The sequence below is a fragment of the Panthera uncia genome, assembly GCF_023721935.1.
Source record: "Panthera uncia isolate 11264 chromosome A1 unlocalized genomic scaffold, Puncia_PCG_1.0 HiC_scaffold_16, whole genome shotgun sequence".
Classification (NCBI taxonomy): domain Eukaryota; kingdom Metazoa; phylum Chordata; class Mammalia; order Carnivora; family Felidae; genus Panthera; species Panthera uncia.
In genome coordinates this window covers 24,193,100-24,210,549 of record NW_026057576.1, presented here as the reverse complement: position 1 = coordinate 24,210,549, position 17,450 = coordinate 24,193,100, and the positions used below count along the sequence as shown (strand labels likewise).

Genomic DNA, 17,450 nt, shown 5'->3' with positions numbered 1-17,450 from the left:
CGTGTTTGGTGTTGGCTGGAGATAGCAGCTGGGATGTTTGTTAACTGTGGACCAGACAGAGTCACCTCTGATTGGCATAGAAGAACCAGTGGATGAAATGCAAACCTAGTTCATTAAGTTTTTCACTTAAGAATATTTTCGGAGTGGGGGGTGCCTGGGTGGCTCAGTCGGTTGAATATCCGACTCTTGATTTCCACTCAGGTCATGATCTCATGGTTCGTGGGATTGAGTTCCACATCAGGCCCCGTGCTAACGGCGTAGAGCCTGCTTGGTATTCTCTCCCTCCTCTCTCTATGCCCTTCCCTCCACTTGTGCTCTCTCTCTGTCTCTCTCAAAATAAGTAAACATTAAAAAAAGAATATTTGGGGGCGCCTGGCTGGATCAGTCAGGGGAACAAGCGACTATCTCAGGGTTGGGAGTTCAGGCCCCACCTTGGGCATAAAGCTTACTTAAGCAAAAATAAAAATAAATTAAAAAATAAACTCATCCATGGGGCGCCTGGGTGGCTCAATCGGTTGAGCGTCCAACTTCAGCTCAGGTCGTGGTCTTGCGGTTCGTGGGTTCTGTGCTGACAGCACAGAGCCTGGAGCCTGCTTTGGATTCTGTGTCTCCCTCTCTCTCTGCTCCTCCCCTCCTCACACTCTGTCTCTCTCTCTTCCTCAAACCTAAATAAACGTTAAAAAAAAAAAGACAATAAACTCATCCATGAAATTATAATATATATATATATATATGTTTTTCTAGGTGCTTGTCTTATTAACATTTGAATTAAATAATGGTGGTTTAGTGAAAAAATAGAATGTGGAAGACAGGGAACTTTCTCAGTTCTCTTTTTAAAAAAAAATTTTTTTTTTAGCGTTTATTTATTTTTGAGACAGTGCAAGAGACAGAGTGCAAGCAGCGGAGGGGCAGACAGAGGGAGGCACAGAATCCAAAGCTGGCTCCAGGCTCTGAGCTATCAGCCCAGAGCCCGACGCGCAGGGCTCGCACTCATGAACCGTGAGATCATGACCTGAGCCAAAGTCGGACAGGCGCCCTTCTCAGTTCTCTGGACCTGAGTTTCAGTGACGTACATGGTTGAACTTAATATGAAGGTTAGTGAGAAGAACTGGCTGCTGGTGTTTCTCCAGTGTCTGTGGACAGTAGAACCCTCATATGCACCTCTTAAGACACATTTGGCTTTTAATCCAGGGTATATATTTCTAAACTAGCAGCTGGGGAAATCTAAGGCTAAATTTTTGGTAGTTTATTACTAGATCCATCCTGAAGCAAAACAGGAATATAAGACAAGGGCAGTATGTATAAATAGGTTTCTTGAAAACTTGATGCAAATAATGGAATGAAAAGCAAAAACCTGGACACTTCCTATATGTATATATGCCCCTGCTTAAATAATAAGCCTTGTAATGGCTTACTGTGTGGCTCTTGAGAAGAATGAGTTGGATCTCAGCCTGCTGACTTGGAGGGATGTCCATGATCTGTTATTAAGTAGGAAGAAATTACGATGCAGATGCCTATTTATACCATGAACTCATTTCTTAGGGAAAAGCAAACTTATGTATGTAGGGAATGGATTTAAAAGACTGTGTATTAGAGTTCTCCAGAGAAACAGAACCAATAAGGTGTGTGTGTGTGTGTACATAAATAATTTATTTTAAGAGAGAGGCTCATGCAGTTGTGGGGAATTGGCAAGTCTAAAATATGTCAAGGTGGGAGGGCAGGCCAGTAGACCGAAAACTCGGGAAGGATTTCTGTTACAGTCTTGAAACAGAATTCCTTCTTCAGAAATCCTCAGTTTTTTCCTCTTGAAGCCTTTAACTGATTGGATGGGGCCCACCATTTTATGGAATGTAATCTTAAACTGATTGTGGACTGTATTCACATTTACAAAATACCTTAGCAGCGACATCTAGTGTTTGCCATACGACGACACCATAGCCTAGTGACACCATAGCCAAGTTGACACAAAATTTGACAATCACAGGGTAGAAAGAATTAGAAATCTTTTCCTTATACCTAATTGTATTATCTTGGTTTTTCAAAAGGCTGTATTTTGTAGTTTAAAACAAAATCTTAAACCCCAAACCTGGGGTACCTCGTGGGTGGCTCAGTCTGTTAAGCATCCTACTCTTTATTTCAGCTCAGGTCATGATCTCAGGGTTCGTGGGATCAAGTCCTACGTCGGGCTCTGTGCTGACAGGTGGAGGCTCTTTCTGTCTCTCTCTCTCTGCCCCTCTCCTGCTCTAATAGATAAAGTTTAAAAAAAACCCACCCAAACCCCAAAAGGACTAGCTTGGAATACAGATGTCCTATTTATGGTAAATGGGGGAGGGGTGTAGAGAGGCAGGATTTGCAGTATATATAATATTCTATTTATATTTTAACTATATAATATTTCTAGAAGTATATTAAAGATCAAACTTAAAATTTAGCTAATAAGGATAAATGGGGAACTTTTGCTTTTTTTTTCAGTTTCTATTTGCTTTTTGTTCAATGAACTTAATACCTTTATACTTAAAAAACTTTTTAATTTTAATTTTTATTATTTTTTATTTTAGAGAGAGAGCATGAGGGGGAGAGGGCAGAGGGAGAAAGAGAATCTCAGGCAGGCTCCATGCTCAGTGCAGAGACTGACACAGGGCTCGATCCCACAACCCTGGGATCATAACCTGAGCCAAAGTCAAGAGTCAGACGCTCAACTGAGCCACTCAGGTGCCCCTAAAAAACAATCTAACTTTTTTTTTTTTTTTTACCTTGGGGGGGGTACCTCTGGGGGGATACCTCTAGAGAAAGTGCATCATGTGGGCTGTGTACCTACCCTCTAAATTCCTGGGTTATTTTACACAAGTCTTAGTCTTTCTCTGACCATGCTGACTTTCAGGTTATCCTGTTTCGTTGATTTGGTAAAGACAGCCACGTTCTTAGGAGATTTTGCCTCGCTAACTGTAACCTTGCAAGTACATTTCTGAAACACTCCACAATACTTCAGGGGAAGAGCAGCTGACCGAATATAAGTTATTGCCTGTCTCCACTGAACGTGTTCCTGCGAGTTCTGATCACTCTAGACTTAAAAGGAATCCACCTCTTACGGTCAGAGCCAGAGTTACAAACATCCAAGAACAGCTGAATGCTACTGGCAGCCTTCATCTTCAATTACATCCCTGCTTTAATCTGCTGTACCACGTTGTGCTTTTTTAACCCAATAATTTGCGTATGGTTAGATAATGCGGTAAATACTTGCGGTAAATGGAAACAGTCTTCTAAGATTTGCTTATTTCTTCTGGGATTCTTATATGGGGTTATCTCAGGGTCACCAAGGAGCCTGTGAAAATCCAGAATTCTTTTCATCTTGAAGAACTGACTCCATACCCATTGAATAAAACTCCTCATTCTCTTGTCACCACCCCCTCTCCCTGGCAGCCAGCATCATACTTTGTTTTTTATGACTTTGACTACTCCACGCGCCTGATATAAGTGGAATCATATGGCATTTGTTTTTTTTTGTGTGTGACTGGCTTATTCCATTTAGCATGATGTCTTCAAGGTTCATCCAAGGTGTAGCATATTGCAGAATTTCCTTCCTTTTAACGGCCAAATAATATTCCATCGCATGTATAGACCAGATTGTGCTTATCTGTTCATCTGTCGATCACGTGGGTTGCTTCCATGTTTTTAGCTGTTATGGATGCTACTGCTGTGCACGTGAATGTACAGATAGCTCTTTGGGATCCTGCGTTTGAGCCTTTGGGTGTATACCCAGAAGTTGAATGGCTGGATCATATGGTAATTCTATTTAGATTTTTTTTGAGGAACTGAATGTTGTTTTCCGTTGGGGACTGTACCATTTTACATACCTTCCAGTAGTGCACCAGGGTCCTAATTTTAAGACATCCTGGCCAACACTAATTATTTTTTGTTTTTTTTAGGAGTACCCATCCTAATGGGCATGAGGTGGTATCTCACTGTGGTTGTGATTTGCATTTCCCTGATGATTAGTGATGTTGAGACTCTTTTCATGGCTTGTTGGCCATTTGTATATCCTCTTTGAACACATGTTTATTCAAGTCCTTTACCCATTTTTGAATCAGGTTGTTTATTTGTTGTTGAGTGTTAGGAGTTCTTTATATACTCTGGATATAAATCTCTGACGAGATACATGATTTGCAAATATTTTCTCCCATTCTGTGAGTTGCCTTTTTACTCTGTTGATAGTGCCTTCTGATGCACAAATTTTTTTAATTTTTATGAAATCCAATTCGGCTGTTTTTGTTGTCGTTACCTGTGCCTTGGGTGTCATATCCGAAAAATCATTACCGAATCCAATGTGGTGAAGCTTTTATACTATTTTTTAAAGAGCTTTATTGTTTTAATCTTTATTGTGTTACATTTAGGTCTTTGGTCCATTTTGAGGTCATTTTTTTAAGATTTTATTTTTTAAGCAATCTCTACACCCAACATGGGCTCAAACTCACAACCCCGAGATCAAGAGTCATATGCTCCACCAACTGAGCCAGCCAGGTCCCCTGTTTTGAGTTAGTTTCAGTATATGATGTTCGTTAAGGGTCTAACTTCATCCTTTTGCATGTGGACATCTACTTTTCCTGACACCATTTCTTAAGAAGACTGCCTTTTCCCTGTTGAATGGTCTTAGCACCCTTGTCAAAAATCATTGGAACATAATGTGTGAGGATTTATTTCTGAGCTTTCCGTTTCATTGGTCTGTTTATTTTTATGTCAATATATGCTGTTTTGATTACTGTAGCTTTGTAGTTGGATTTGAAATCAAGAAGTGTGAATCCTCCAGTTTCGTCCTTTTTTGAGATTTTTCTGGCTCTTTGGAGTCTTGATATTCCATGTGAATCTTAGGATGAGGTTTTCTATTTCTGCAAAAACTGTTGGGATTTTGATAGGGATTGCATTGACTCTTAGATTGCTTTGGGCAGTATTGACATTTTAACAGTATTAAATCTTCTAATCCATGAACGTGGATATGTTTCCATTTATTTATGTCTCCTTTAATTTCTTTCAGCAGTGTTTTGTAGTTGTACAGGTCTTTCACCTCCTTGGTTAAATTAATGCCCAAGTATTTTATTCTTTTGGATGCTATTGTAAATGGAATTGTTTTTATAATTTCCTTTGCAGATTGTTCATTGTTCCTGTGAATGCAACTGATTTTTGTGTGTTGGCTTTGTATCCTGCTGCTTTTCTGATTCATTTATTAGTTCTAATAGTTTTTTGTTGTTGTTGTTTTTTTGTTTTTGGTCTGTGCATGTGGGACCTTTAGGGTTTTTTTATATCATCTGCAAACGGAGATAAGTTTACTTCTTCCTTTCCAGTTTGGATGCCTTTTATTTCTTTTTGTGTCCTAATTGCTCTGGCTAGAACTTTGAGTACTGTGTTGAACAGAAGTGGTGAAAGTGGGCCTTCTTGCCTTGTTCCTCATCTTAGAGGAAAAGCTTTCAGTTTTTTGCCACTGAGTATGATAGTCTTTGTGGCATTTTTATATACGGCTTTTATTACTTTGAGGAAGTAGGAAACTATTACTAGTTTGTTGGGTGTTTTTATCATAAAAGGGTGTCGAATTTTGTCAAATCCTTTCTCTGCATCAATTGAGATGATCATTTTTTTCCCCCTTCATTCTGTTGATGTGGCATATTATATCAATCAGTTTTTGTATATCAAACCATCCTTGCATTACAGGAATCGATTCTCCTTGGTCATAATGTATAATCCTTTTACTCTGCTGCTGAATTCAGTTTACTAATATTTTGAAGATTTTATCAATGTTCATAGTGGCTATTGATAGGTAATTTTCTATTCTTGTAATGTCTGGCTTTGGCATCAGGGTAATGTTGGCCTCATAGAATGAGTTAGGAAGTGTTTCCTCTTCTTCAGTGTTCTGGAAAAGTTTGAGGATTGGTAAATACGTGGTAGAATTCACCAGTGAAACCATGAGACCCAGGGCTTTTCTTTTTAGGAGATTTTTTTTTGATTACTGACTCAATTTCCTTACTAGTTATAGGTCTATTCAGATTTTTCTGTGATTTAGTCTTGGTACATTTTTGTTCCCGGGAGTTTGTCTATTTCATCTAGAATATTTAATTTGTTGGCGTACAGTTGTTCATAGTATTCTCTTATAATTCTTTTTGTTTCTGTAGAATCAGTAATGGCCTCACTTTCTGATTTTAGTAACTTTAGTGTTTCTTCTTAGTCTATCTAGCTAAATTTCATTAATGTTTTCAAAGAAGCAACTTTTGGTTTCATTGGTTTTCTCTATTGTTTTTCTAATCTCTTTCATTTATCTCTGCTCTAGTCTTTATTTTTATTACTTTTTTAAATGTTTATTTTTGAGAGAGAGAGAGAGAGAGAGAGAGAGAGAGAGAGAGAGAGAGAATGTGAGTGGGGGAGGGCCAGAGAAAGAGGGAGACACACAATCCTAAGCAGGCTCCGGGCTCTGAGCTGTCAGCACAGAGCCTGACACGGGGCTCAAACCCACAAACCGTGAGATCATGACCTGAGCCGAAGTCAAACTCTTAACTGACTGAGCCACCCAGGTGCCCCTGCTCTAGTCTTTATTATCTCTTTCTTTCTGCTACCTTTGAGTTGAGTTCTTTCTTCTTTTTCTAGTTCTGTAAGTTGTAAAGTTAGGTTGTTGTAGATTTAAAATTTTTCTTGTTTTTAAATGTGTTTGTAGCTATAAATTTCCCCCATTGTACCACTTTCACTGTGTCCTATGTGTTTTTCCCAGTTGTATTTTCATTTTGCCTCCAAATATTTCTAATTTCCCTTTTTTTTTTTGTTTTTGTTTTTGCAGTTTTATACCTTTATTTGACAACCAGCAATTAGTTCTCATCCACATTAACAGTCTGTAGATTTTTGAAAGTGGTGACAGGTACATAGGTAACCAACGTACAGAGCTTGTTTGGTGAATCCTCATCCTTGTTACGTTTTCTGGACAGCCGCACATGGATACGGTATGGAACATTCCTTATCCCTTTGGCCCAGACAGCTTTGTTGAGCCCGGTGTCAATGCACACATCTGGGGTTCCCATCTCCTTCATAGCAAATTTCCGGATCTCTTTGAGTGCCCGAGGGGCACGCTTCTTGAAACCCCCTCCACGGATGCGCTTGTGAATGTTGATGGTGTATTCGCTGGTCGCTACCTCGCTGATGGCAGAACGGCCCTTCTTCTTCTCGCCACCCTTCTTTGCCGGAGCCATCCTGCCAGGCCCGGGTCGGAAAGCTCTAATTTCCCTTCTGATTTCTTTGATCCATTAGTGGCTTAAAAGTGTGGTGTTCAGTTTTTTTTTTTTTTTAAGTTTATTTATTTTGAGGGAGAGAGAGAGTGTGTGAGTGGAGGGGGCAGAGAGAGAGGGAGAGGGAGAATCCCGAGCAGGCTCTGTGCTGTCAGTGTGGAGCCTGAGGCAGGGCTCCATCTCACAAACTGAGATCATGACCTGAGCTGAAATCAAGAATCGGATGCTTCCAGGTGCCCTGTATTGTTTAATTTCTATAATTTTGTGAATTTTTCAGTTTTGTCGTTGGTTTCTTTTTCTTTTTTTCTTTTTAAAGATTCTAAGTTATCTCTACACCCGGTGTGGGGCTTGAACTTACAACCCCGAGATCGAGAGTTCCACACTCCACCGACTGCACCAGCCAGGCTTCCCTTGTTATTGGTTTCAAATTTCATCCCACTGTGGCCAGAGAAGAGCTTTGTATGACATTTAGTTTTCTAAATCTACTGAGACTTAATTTGTAATTCAACCTATGGTTATCCTGGAAATTGTTGTTTCAAGCGCACTTAAAAAGAATGTGTATTCTCTTGTTGGGTAGAGTGTTCTATATATGCCTGTTAGCTCTCGTTGGTTTATTGTGTTAAGACCTTATTTCCTTGGGGCGCCTGGGTGCTTCAGTCAGTTAAGCAGCCGACTTAGGTTTAGATCAGGTCATGATCTCATGGTTCCTGAGGTCGAGCCCTATTTCAGGCTCTGTGCTGACAGTGTGGAGCCTGCTTGGGATTGTCTCTCTCCTTCTCTTTGCCTCTCTCCGGTGCACGTGCCTGCTTTCTCTCAAAATAAATAAATAAACTTAAAAAAAAAAAAAGACCTTTATTTCCTTATTTATTTTCTGTTCGATTGTCTTATCCATTATTGTAAATAGGATATTGAAGTCTCCAACTTCCAATTACTGTTGCAGAACTTTCTATCTCTCCCTTCAATTCTGTCAGTTTTTGCTTCAACAATTTTGATGATTTGTCATTAGGTGTGTAAATGTTTGTAATTGTTATATATCATCTTACCTTATTAAACCTTTTATTAATATATAACATCTTTCTTTTTCTCTTGTACGCCCTTTCGACTATTTTGTCTGATGTTAATATAGCCCACTTGCTCTGTTTGGTTACTATTTGTATGGAATATCTTCTTCCTTTTACTTTCTTTTTTCTTTTCCTTTTCCTTTCAGCCTGTTTGGTCTTTGGATCTCAAGTGAGTCTCATATATTTGTATGAGCATATATTTGAGTCTTGTATTTTAAATCCATTCTTCCAATCTTTGTCTTTTGAGTAACAGTTTAATCCATTTACATTTAAAGGAATTATTAATAAGGAAGGACTTCTGTCATTATGTTGTTTTCTTTATGCCTCATAACTTTTTGTCCCTCATTTCATGCATTACTGTCTTTTGTGTTTACTTGACTCCTTGTAGTAATATATTCAAATTCTTTTCTCATTTCCTTTTATGTATATTCTATAGAAATATTCTTTGTGGTTACCATGGAGATTGCATTTAACAGGCTAAAATTATAACACTTTAATTTGAATTTATACTAGCTTAACTTCAATAATGTACAAAAACTCTATCTACTTCTTTACAACTCTGTCCCCAGCCCTTTGGTTGTTGATGTCACAAATTACTTTATACATTGTGGGTCTAAAACAAACCAGCGCTTTTAAAAAATGCATTAGTCTCTTAAATCATGTACAAAATAAGATAATGGAGTTATAAACCAAGGTCACAGTCATGCCAGCTCTTACACTAATAATTTAAAATTTTTTCTTTAGGGAACAGCTGGGTGGCTCAGTCGATTGAGTGTCCGACTCTTGATCTCGGCTCAAGTCGTGATCTCATGGTTTGTGAGATCGAGCCCCCGGTCGGGCTCCATGCTGACAGCACAGAGCCGGCCTGGGATTCTCTCTCTTCCCCTCTCTCTCTGCCCCTCCTGCACTCATGTGCTCTCTCTCTCTCTCTCTCTATCAAATAAATAAAAAATTTTAAGAACACAAATTTTTCTTTAAATAATAATACTAACTTTTTATTGCTCATGTACTTACCTTTGTTGAGATCTTTATTTTTCCAAATGGTTTTGAGTTACTGGCTAGTGTCCTTTCATTCCACCTTGTAGGATTCTCTTAGGCACTTATTTTAGGGCAGGTGTAGTTGTCATGACTCCCCCAGCTTTTATCTGGGAATATCCTCATTTATTCCTCACTGGGAGGACAACTAGTGTGATATCATAGTTGAATACTGTATACCATACTCTACAGGTAGAAATCAGTGTTTTTCCTTAGAGCATAAGAAAGAAGGATTAAAGACAAGTTAATCTTGTCAAGGTTGATTTGTCTTTCATTCTCAACAATTAAAGTAAGAACTCTGAGCTACCCTGATATTTATCTAGTGGGTGATGGTACACAGAGTATTCTTTGTAAAAATAAATCATTTTCGGTAATACATGTAGACAGGACAAAGTTCAAAAGATACCAGAAGTTATGCAAAAAAGTCCTCTTGCCCTGTGCTCCCCACCCCCTATCATTTTTTTTTTTTTTTTTTAATCTGCAGAGGCAACTGGTTACCTTTGTGCGTGTGCGTGTGTATCCTTCCAGAGGAATGTATTATTTTCTTTTTTTTTTTTTTTTAATGTTTATTTTTGACAGAGAGAGAGACAGAGAGAGCGAGTGAGCTGGGGGGCAGGGCAGAGAGAGAGGGAGATAGAGGATCCAAAGTGGGCTCTGCACTGAAAGCAGAGACCCTGATGTGGTATCGACTCGCGAACTGTGACATTGTGACCTGGGCCAAAGTCAGACGCGTAACTGAGCCACCCAGGCGCCCCTAGAACTACTTCATTCTTCTTAAAGACTAATTTGTATACTACTCTGGGGTTGTGCCATATTGTTTCATCAGTAAGGAATTGTTTCCAATTCTTTTGCTACTTCAAAAATGGTACATTAAGAATCTTTGTATATTGGGGCACCTGGGGGGCTCAGTCGGTTAAACGTCTGACTCTTGATTTTGGCTCAGGTCAAGATCTCGTGATCGTGAGATGAATCCCCACATGGGGCTCCTTGTTGCATGTGGAGCCTGCTTGGGATTCTCCCTCTCCCTCTGCCCCTCCCCATTTGCTTGTGCTTTCCCTCTCTCTCCGTCTCTCTCCCTCCCTCCCCCTTTCTCTCCATAAAAAAAAAAGAAAAAAAAAAGAATCTGTGTATATTTATCATTTTCTTTACGTCTGCAAATATTTCCAAAGAACGAAGTACTGGGTCAGAGTTATTGTAATTTTTAAAAAAATTTTTTTTAATTTTTTTATTTATATTATTTATTTATATTAAATTTATATTTATTTATATTAAATATATATTATTTATTTTTATTTTTATTTATTTATTTTTTAATTTTTTTTTTTAACGTTTATTTATTTTTGAGACAGAGAGACAGAGCATGAATGGGGGAGGGTCAGAGAGAGGGAGACACAGAATTGAAACAGGCTCCGGGCTCTGAGCTGTCAGCACAGGGGCCCGATGCGGGGCTCGAACTCACGGACCGCGAGATCGTGACGTGAGCGAAGTCGGCGCTCAACCGACTGAGCCACCCAGGTGCCCCTATTATTTATTTTTAAATAAATAATGTTTATTTATTTTTGAGACAGAGAGAGACAGAACATGAACGGGGGAGGGTCAGAGAGAGAGGGAGACACAGAATCTGAAGCAGGCTCCAGGTTCTGAGCTGTCAGCCCAGAGCCCGATGTGGGGCTCGATCTCACAGACTGTGAGATCATGACCTGAGCCCAAGTCGGACGCTTAACCGACTGAGCCACCCAGGCGCCCTGAGTTATTGTAATTTTGATAGCAACTACTGAATTACGCTCCACAAAGGCTGGGCCAGTTAACACTTCTGTATTTAATATAAGAGTATTAGCAAACTTTCTGATCTTTGCTAATCTATATGAAATTAAGAGTACTTTCTTAGCAAAGTAGTGTTTATATTTACATTATATATATATATATATATATATATATATATATATATATATAAAAATGTTTTATTCATTTTTGAGGGAGCGAGTGGGGGGAGGCAGGGGGCGGGTACAGAGTCCGAAGTGGGCTGTGTGATGACAACAGCCAGCCCAGTACGGGCCTCTAACTCACAAACGAACTCACAAACCGTGAGATCATGATCTGAGCCGAAGTCAGACATTCAACCGACTAAGCCCCCCAGGTGCCCCTTACATTTTTATATTTTTATGGATTTGTATTTCTGTATATTCATGTTTCTTTTGAGTTGTTTGTCCTTTCCTTGCTGTCACTTATTGTCCATGATGTGACTTCCAGGTATTTTTTCTTAGTTTGTCATTTGATTTTTGACTTTGAATACAGTATTCTTTTTAACCATCTAGAACTTTGTTTTTTGTAGTCAAATTTATCAAAAAAAAATTTTTTTTTATGGCTTCTGATTTGGGGACGTGGTGGGTTCATCAGATTACGCATTGTGGAGCTCAGCTGTTCAGATCCGAATCTTAGTTCTGCTGCTTGCTTGCTGCGTGTCTCTGGGGAAGTTACTTAACCTCTCTGTGCTTCATTCTCCTCTGCGAAATTGGGATAATAATAGGACTTCATAGACTCCTGGTGAAAATGAGAAGAGTTAACATCTGTCAAGTAGGAAGGCACATTGGAAAAACTCTATGTAAATGTTTCCAGTTGTATCAGGATAGATTAGGTGATGCTGTAAGAACAAATAACCCCAACATCTCGGTGGCTTGTAACAAAGATTCATCTCTTAAACACAGCTACGCGTTCATTACAGATCAACTGCGGCTCTGCTCTACCTTGTTTTCCCTGGACCCAAGCTGATGGAACTTATTTTGGTATATGGTTGGTCTGTGGCACAGAGAAACGAGATCATAGTGAAGCGCACGCAGGCTCCAAGTGTCTACTTGGAAGCGATACACATCGCTTCTCACATTTCATTGGCCAAAGGAAGTCACGTGGCCACGCCGGAGGTCCACAAGCTAAAGTTCCGCAAGATCAGCATGCGTTATCCTCCTGGGCCGGGAACATCCAAAAAAAAGGCCATCACAGGCAAGGACATTTTAACACGTACTTATACAATCTCCTGCAGCCCTGATTATCTTGCATTGTTTGTGGGCCTCCACGCAAAGATTGTAAAAAATTCCTCCCCTGACCGTGTCTCCCGAGGAGGGCCCTGAAAATACTCCCTTCCCTTCAGCGGGGTATTACGAGATGTGCTGTTGGGAGCAGTCACTTCCTTTAGAAACTTCGCGGTGGGTGTCCTCTGCAGGCTGAGAATGGCAATGAGAAGTGCTGCCACGTAAGTGGATTCCGAGTTAAGAGGCCAAGTGACAGCGTTTAACACCAGGGACACTAGGCGTGATTCCTGCAGATGGCAACAGGTCCACAGTGGCCAGTAGAACGCTTTGACTTGTGAGGATCTCTGATGCCGTCCTACGAACGGAATAGGTGGTCAGCCCGCTAAAACGTAATTTGATTTACGTAATCGGAAATTGTCAGGTCAGCAGAGATCTGATTTGGGCCTCTATAGTAGAGTCCTGGCCTCTCGCCCAGTTCGGAGATCTCAGCTCCATCGCAGACCTGGAGCCCTTTGACACTGCTGAGCCCTTTGACACTGAGCCACCCTGGCGCCTCCCCCCACCAAACATCTTTTTTTTTTTTTTTTTTTTTTAACGGCGGGAGGAAATGGAAAAATCCGAGAGTACTCCCGAGCTGCGGTGGTGTTAGTGGGGCAGAAATACCTGCAAAATCCCGGAGGCAGCTTCAGAGACTCCTCACAGCGACCCAGCGCGGTGCAGGGAGCAACCAGATGTTCTGTGTCCAAGAGTGATGGAAGATATTGTGGAGCTGTGGTTGGGCCTGGAGAGGGTCTGGCAGTTGGGGGACGGCTCCAAGTAACTAGGGACCCTCAGTGCTCAGCTGTCATGTCTTTCCCAGGGTGGGCTTCTCTGGCTGAGGCCCAGCTTGCCATCATACGCTGCTGTGGCACCCTGGACTTGCCCTTCTTAAAGGATAATATTCAGAGAAAGGTAACATCATGTCTCTTAGGCAGAAATAAATTAATGAAATGGAAGGAGTACCCCAGACAGGGAAAGAAACACTATATAAAAAAGAACCAGGAAGATTATAAAAAAGGACCAGAGATTAAAAAAATGATAGTATTAAAAAAATTTTTTTTTAATGTTTATTCATTTTTTAAGAGAGAGAGAGTGAGAGTGTGAGGGGCGGAGAGAGAAGGAGACACAGAATCCAAAGCAGGCTCCAGGCTCTGAGCTGTCAGCCCAGAGCCCGATGCGGGGCTCGAACCCACAAATGATGAGATCGTGACCTGAGCTGAAGTCGGACGCCCAGCCGACTGAGCCACCCAGGCGCCCCTATGTAGCTTTGATTTTATTGCTTTAAACTTTTATTGCGACGTAACTTTGTATTTTGATGTAAACATATAAAGCTCATGGCAAGTTTTTTCTTAGACACACTTAAGCAACATCTTACAACTATTTGCGTCAATGGTGGGAATCTGAATTTTTCTTAAAGGGCTTTGTACGTCTCTCGACTTGGAGGAGCTCTGAGGTGGTATGAAAAGCATCAGCCGCAGAAGGCAGGTTGTCTGAGTTCTAGCTGTGGCGTTGACGTTCACCACCTGTAGGACCTTGGGCTGGTCACCTCACTTCTGTATACCCGTTTGCTCCTCTGTGGAATGGAGGGGTTTGAGCATGTGGCCTTTAGATTCTCTGCCAGCTCTAAATTCTATTCTTTAGGAGGTCAAGGCCCTCGTTTGGGAATGCAGCCAAGTAATGGTTTGCGCGATTTGTACTCTGAGAATGAAGGCTGAAGGCTGAAGTCACTGTGACTTTATAAAAACTGCCGAGATCACCAGGAGGCTGAGGGAAGAGGCCCCCATAACTGTTGTGGGCTCAGATGCAAGGCACACACTTTGGATCACTGTGATGTATGACAATGATTCCTTATGGGGGCGGGGTGGGGGTGGTCATCAAAATCAGGACTTCTCAATCCAGTGACCTTCCCTCTCTGGAGCCCCAGGCCACTTGAGGACCAGGTTGAAATAGATATCCCCCCCCCCCCCCCCCCCTTGGGACTGCATCAAATCTCTCTGGGGTGTGGCACAGAAAAATGGTTGGAAAGCAGCTGAGGAAGTTATCCTTGGAATGTGCTCAATGCATTGCTGGAAGATGCTCACAGGCGGAAGTACAGCTGTGACCCAAGTCTTGGAGGCTTTGGAAGATCAGCCTGGAGAATTCCAGAGGGATTGAAATCTAAACAACTTGAAATTTTCTCCTCCCTCTCCCTTTCTTCCTTCTCCTCTTCCCTCCCTTCTTCAATAGCTCAACCTTACTGAACGCCTCCCATGTCTGACCACACACACACACACACACACACACACACACGGTCTTAGTTTATCCTCACCACACATTCTATGCCGCAAGTACTTTTATTATTTTATTTAGTACACATTTTCATATCAGGGCACTGAGGCGCAGAGGCTCAACTTGCCCATATTCACATGCAGAAGAGATCCAGGGTACACCCTTTGGTGGTCGGGCTGTGGGGCATGGTGGGGGCACAGACGCAAGGACAGGCAAAAAGCTGGACCGCAGACCCTGGGGTAAGCCTCGCAGCGATGAGTGGTGGGTCTCAAGCGACAACTGTGGAATAAATGAAGAGACCCCGGGACTGTGTTCTCCAGCGGGGAGCTGGGCCGTGACCGCTTGCAATCCGCCAGGAGTGGACAGGAGTCCCCAAGCAGCCCATTACCGATGCGCCGCCGGGGCTGTCTCCGCGCTTCTCACACAGACGTGGGCGGGGTTGCCCTGGGCCAGAGACCCAGCCTTAGTCCGGGGACAGCCTGGGCTCCTCCCGCCTGTGCCTGTGGCGGGTGTAGGGGTGAGCGGGCCTGGCGCTTGAGCACGGGCCCCGCGGAGCAGCCGCCGCCACCTGGGGGCGCCGCTGAGCGCAGCGGCCACAACGTACCAGAACCACTAACTCCCAGGGGGTAGAATTGGGGCTGAGAGGCCAAGGGAAGGGAAGCGGGGACCCAGGACCGCGGAACCAGCAGCATCCCTGGACTTGATGGCCACAGCTCTTCTCTAGTAAGCTCACATCCCAGTAAGGGAGTATAAATACATATATAAAAAGTGAAAAAAAAATGTTTTTTCTTCTCCTTCCTTTGCTTGGGGTTGCCAGTTGTATTGAACAAAATGCCAGTCACACGTAATGAAATTTGCAGATGAAAATGTAAAAATACAGGATATAGGGGCGCCTGGGTGGCTCAGTCGGTTGAGCCTCCGACTCTTGATTTCTGCTGGGGTCATGATCTGAGGGTGGAGGGAACGAGCCCCATGTGGGGCTCTGCACTGATCTGGGAGCCTGCTTAAGATTCATTCTCTCTCCCTGTCCCTGTCCCTGTCCCTCTCTGCCTCTCCGCCACTCACACTCTCTAAAATAATTTTTTTGAAATAAAGGATGTAGATTAGGCTGGTTGAGTATCTGCATGTTATGCCATGATGTAATCATTAAAGGTATGTAATTTGAAAAAGAAGAGACGTGTTTTTGCTTTTTGTGTTGTTTTGGTTTTATTCACACACACAAAAGTTCACAGGCGAGGCCGTTAGTTTTAAAACTGGGAGCTCCACACCCTGTCTCGTTAGTTTTAAAACTGGGAGCTCCACACCCTGTCTCGACCCACAACAGTCCGTCAGAGATCACCAAGACCTCCCCTCCCCACCATCCCTGCTGATGGGAGCAAGGAGGGGACCTGCTTTGTGTCGGGGGAGGAGGGCCCCGTTTCAGACCTCCTGCCAGGGCTCCGTTATATTAGATTTCCCACTGGTATGTGCTAACAATTTCCATGCTGTGCACATACAACCGCTCTGGTCCCTGGCGGTGGAAATGCCAGCTGAGTGAGTGCTGTAGGCGGAATTAACGCGAGCAGAGGTTCAAGTCCACGTTCACGGGCACTCGGCGGAGGTGGGTTTCTAGCACTTGGTCAGTCCCCTGAAGTCCTGTGCCTCCAGTTTCTTTCTTTCCTTGCCAGATCCCCCGTCTGCCCCTCGGTTCCCAGGCTGCTGTGACGTCCACGCCCATGGTCTTCATGTCAGAAGGCAGTCGTAAGTCTCTTTCCCTCCACCCTTTCCTGAAAGGCTTCTCAAACCACCGGGACACGCGTCTTTTAATGTCCAGCAAGTGAACTTTTCAGTTTCTCTATGGCAACTCTGCAAAAGCATTTGCACACATCATGGATTAAAACCATCCCCCAGAACACGAATTAGGTAGCATAAAATGAGGCCGCCGCAGAGTGGAAGACACGCATTGCCTGATGTACTTGACTCGGGCTGGAGCGGCTGAAAGCTCCCCGCTGCAGGTGACTGCGTGTGTCCTCCGGCCCAGGCCTGCCCTCTTGCGCACCAGCGAGGTGACCTTCGGAAGCGCAGGGACTATCTGTGTGATTTGGCCGGGTGTGAACAGGCCGCTTGGTGGCGTATTGCTATAAACACGTACGTTTTGTTTTAGGAAATTGAGATCTGGACTCAGAGCTAGTGACCAGCAGAGCCGGAAACTAGAATTCCCTTAGTCTCATCCCCAAACTATGTTCATTCTTTAACAGTTCTTTTTCAACAAGCAATCTTGAAATAACGAAGCCCTTGTCCTCCACCCTCCTCTCCACCCTTCTACCTGCTCTGCCAGACCAACTCCTAGGGACGACAACTAATAACGATTTGCTGCTTATCTTTTCAGACCTTTTTTTTTTTTTCTGTGTGTGCACGTAATTTTTTAGCTAAATATGGGATCCTGTTCAGATTGTTCAGCAGCTTGCTGGCTTTCTTAATTCCACAAAAGATGATGAACCTTCGTCCATGTCGTTACTCACAGATCTGCTTCATTCTCCCTTGCCCCAATTCTGCTGTGGTAAAGGAGTACACCGCGTGTACAACACGTGTTGAAAATGTACAATTTGATCGGTTCTCACATACGTGTATAGTTGTGAGACCACCGCCACAACAGAGATGGAACATTTAATAGATGACAAGATAACATTTGATAAAACCAGGACATTTCCATCACTTTCAAAAGTTCCCTCATGCCCCTAGGTAATCCGTAGGTTGCATAGAAGCAGAATTGATAAAATACTTCA

General features: G+C 42.6%; 1 protein-coding gene across 1 annotated transcript; it reads right to left on the bottom strand.

The window, feature by feature from the left end:
• Nucleotides 1-6,756: 6,756 nt before the first annotated feature.
• Nucleotides 6,757-7,238, bottom strand: LOC125933799 (60S ribosomal protein L31-like). Its single transcript, XM_049646974.1, has one exon. The coding sequence runs from the start codon at nt 7,218-7,220 to the stop codon at nt 6,843-6,845; it is 378 nt and encodes a 125-aa protein (XP_049502931.1). The 5' UTR covers nt 7,221-7,238; the 3' UTR covers nt 6,757-6,842.
• Between the last annotated feature and the right edge of the window lie 10,212 nt (nt 7,239-17,450).

Coding starts and splice junctions, on each gene's coding strand:
- LOC125933799 (XM_049646974.1), bottom strand. CDS start 7,220: ATGGCTCCGGCAAAGAAGGGTGGCGAGAAGAAGAAGGGCCGTTCTGCC.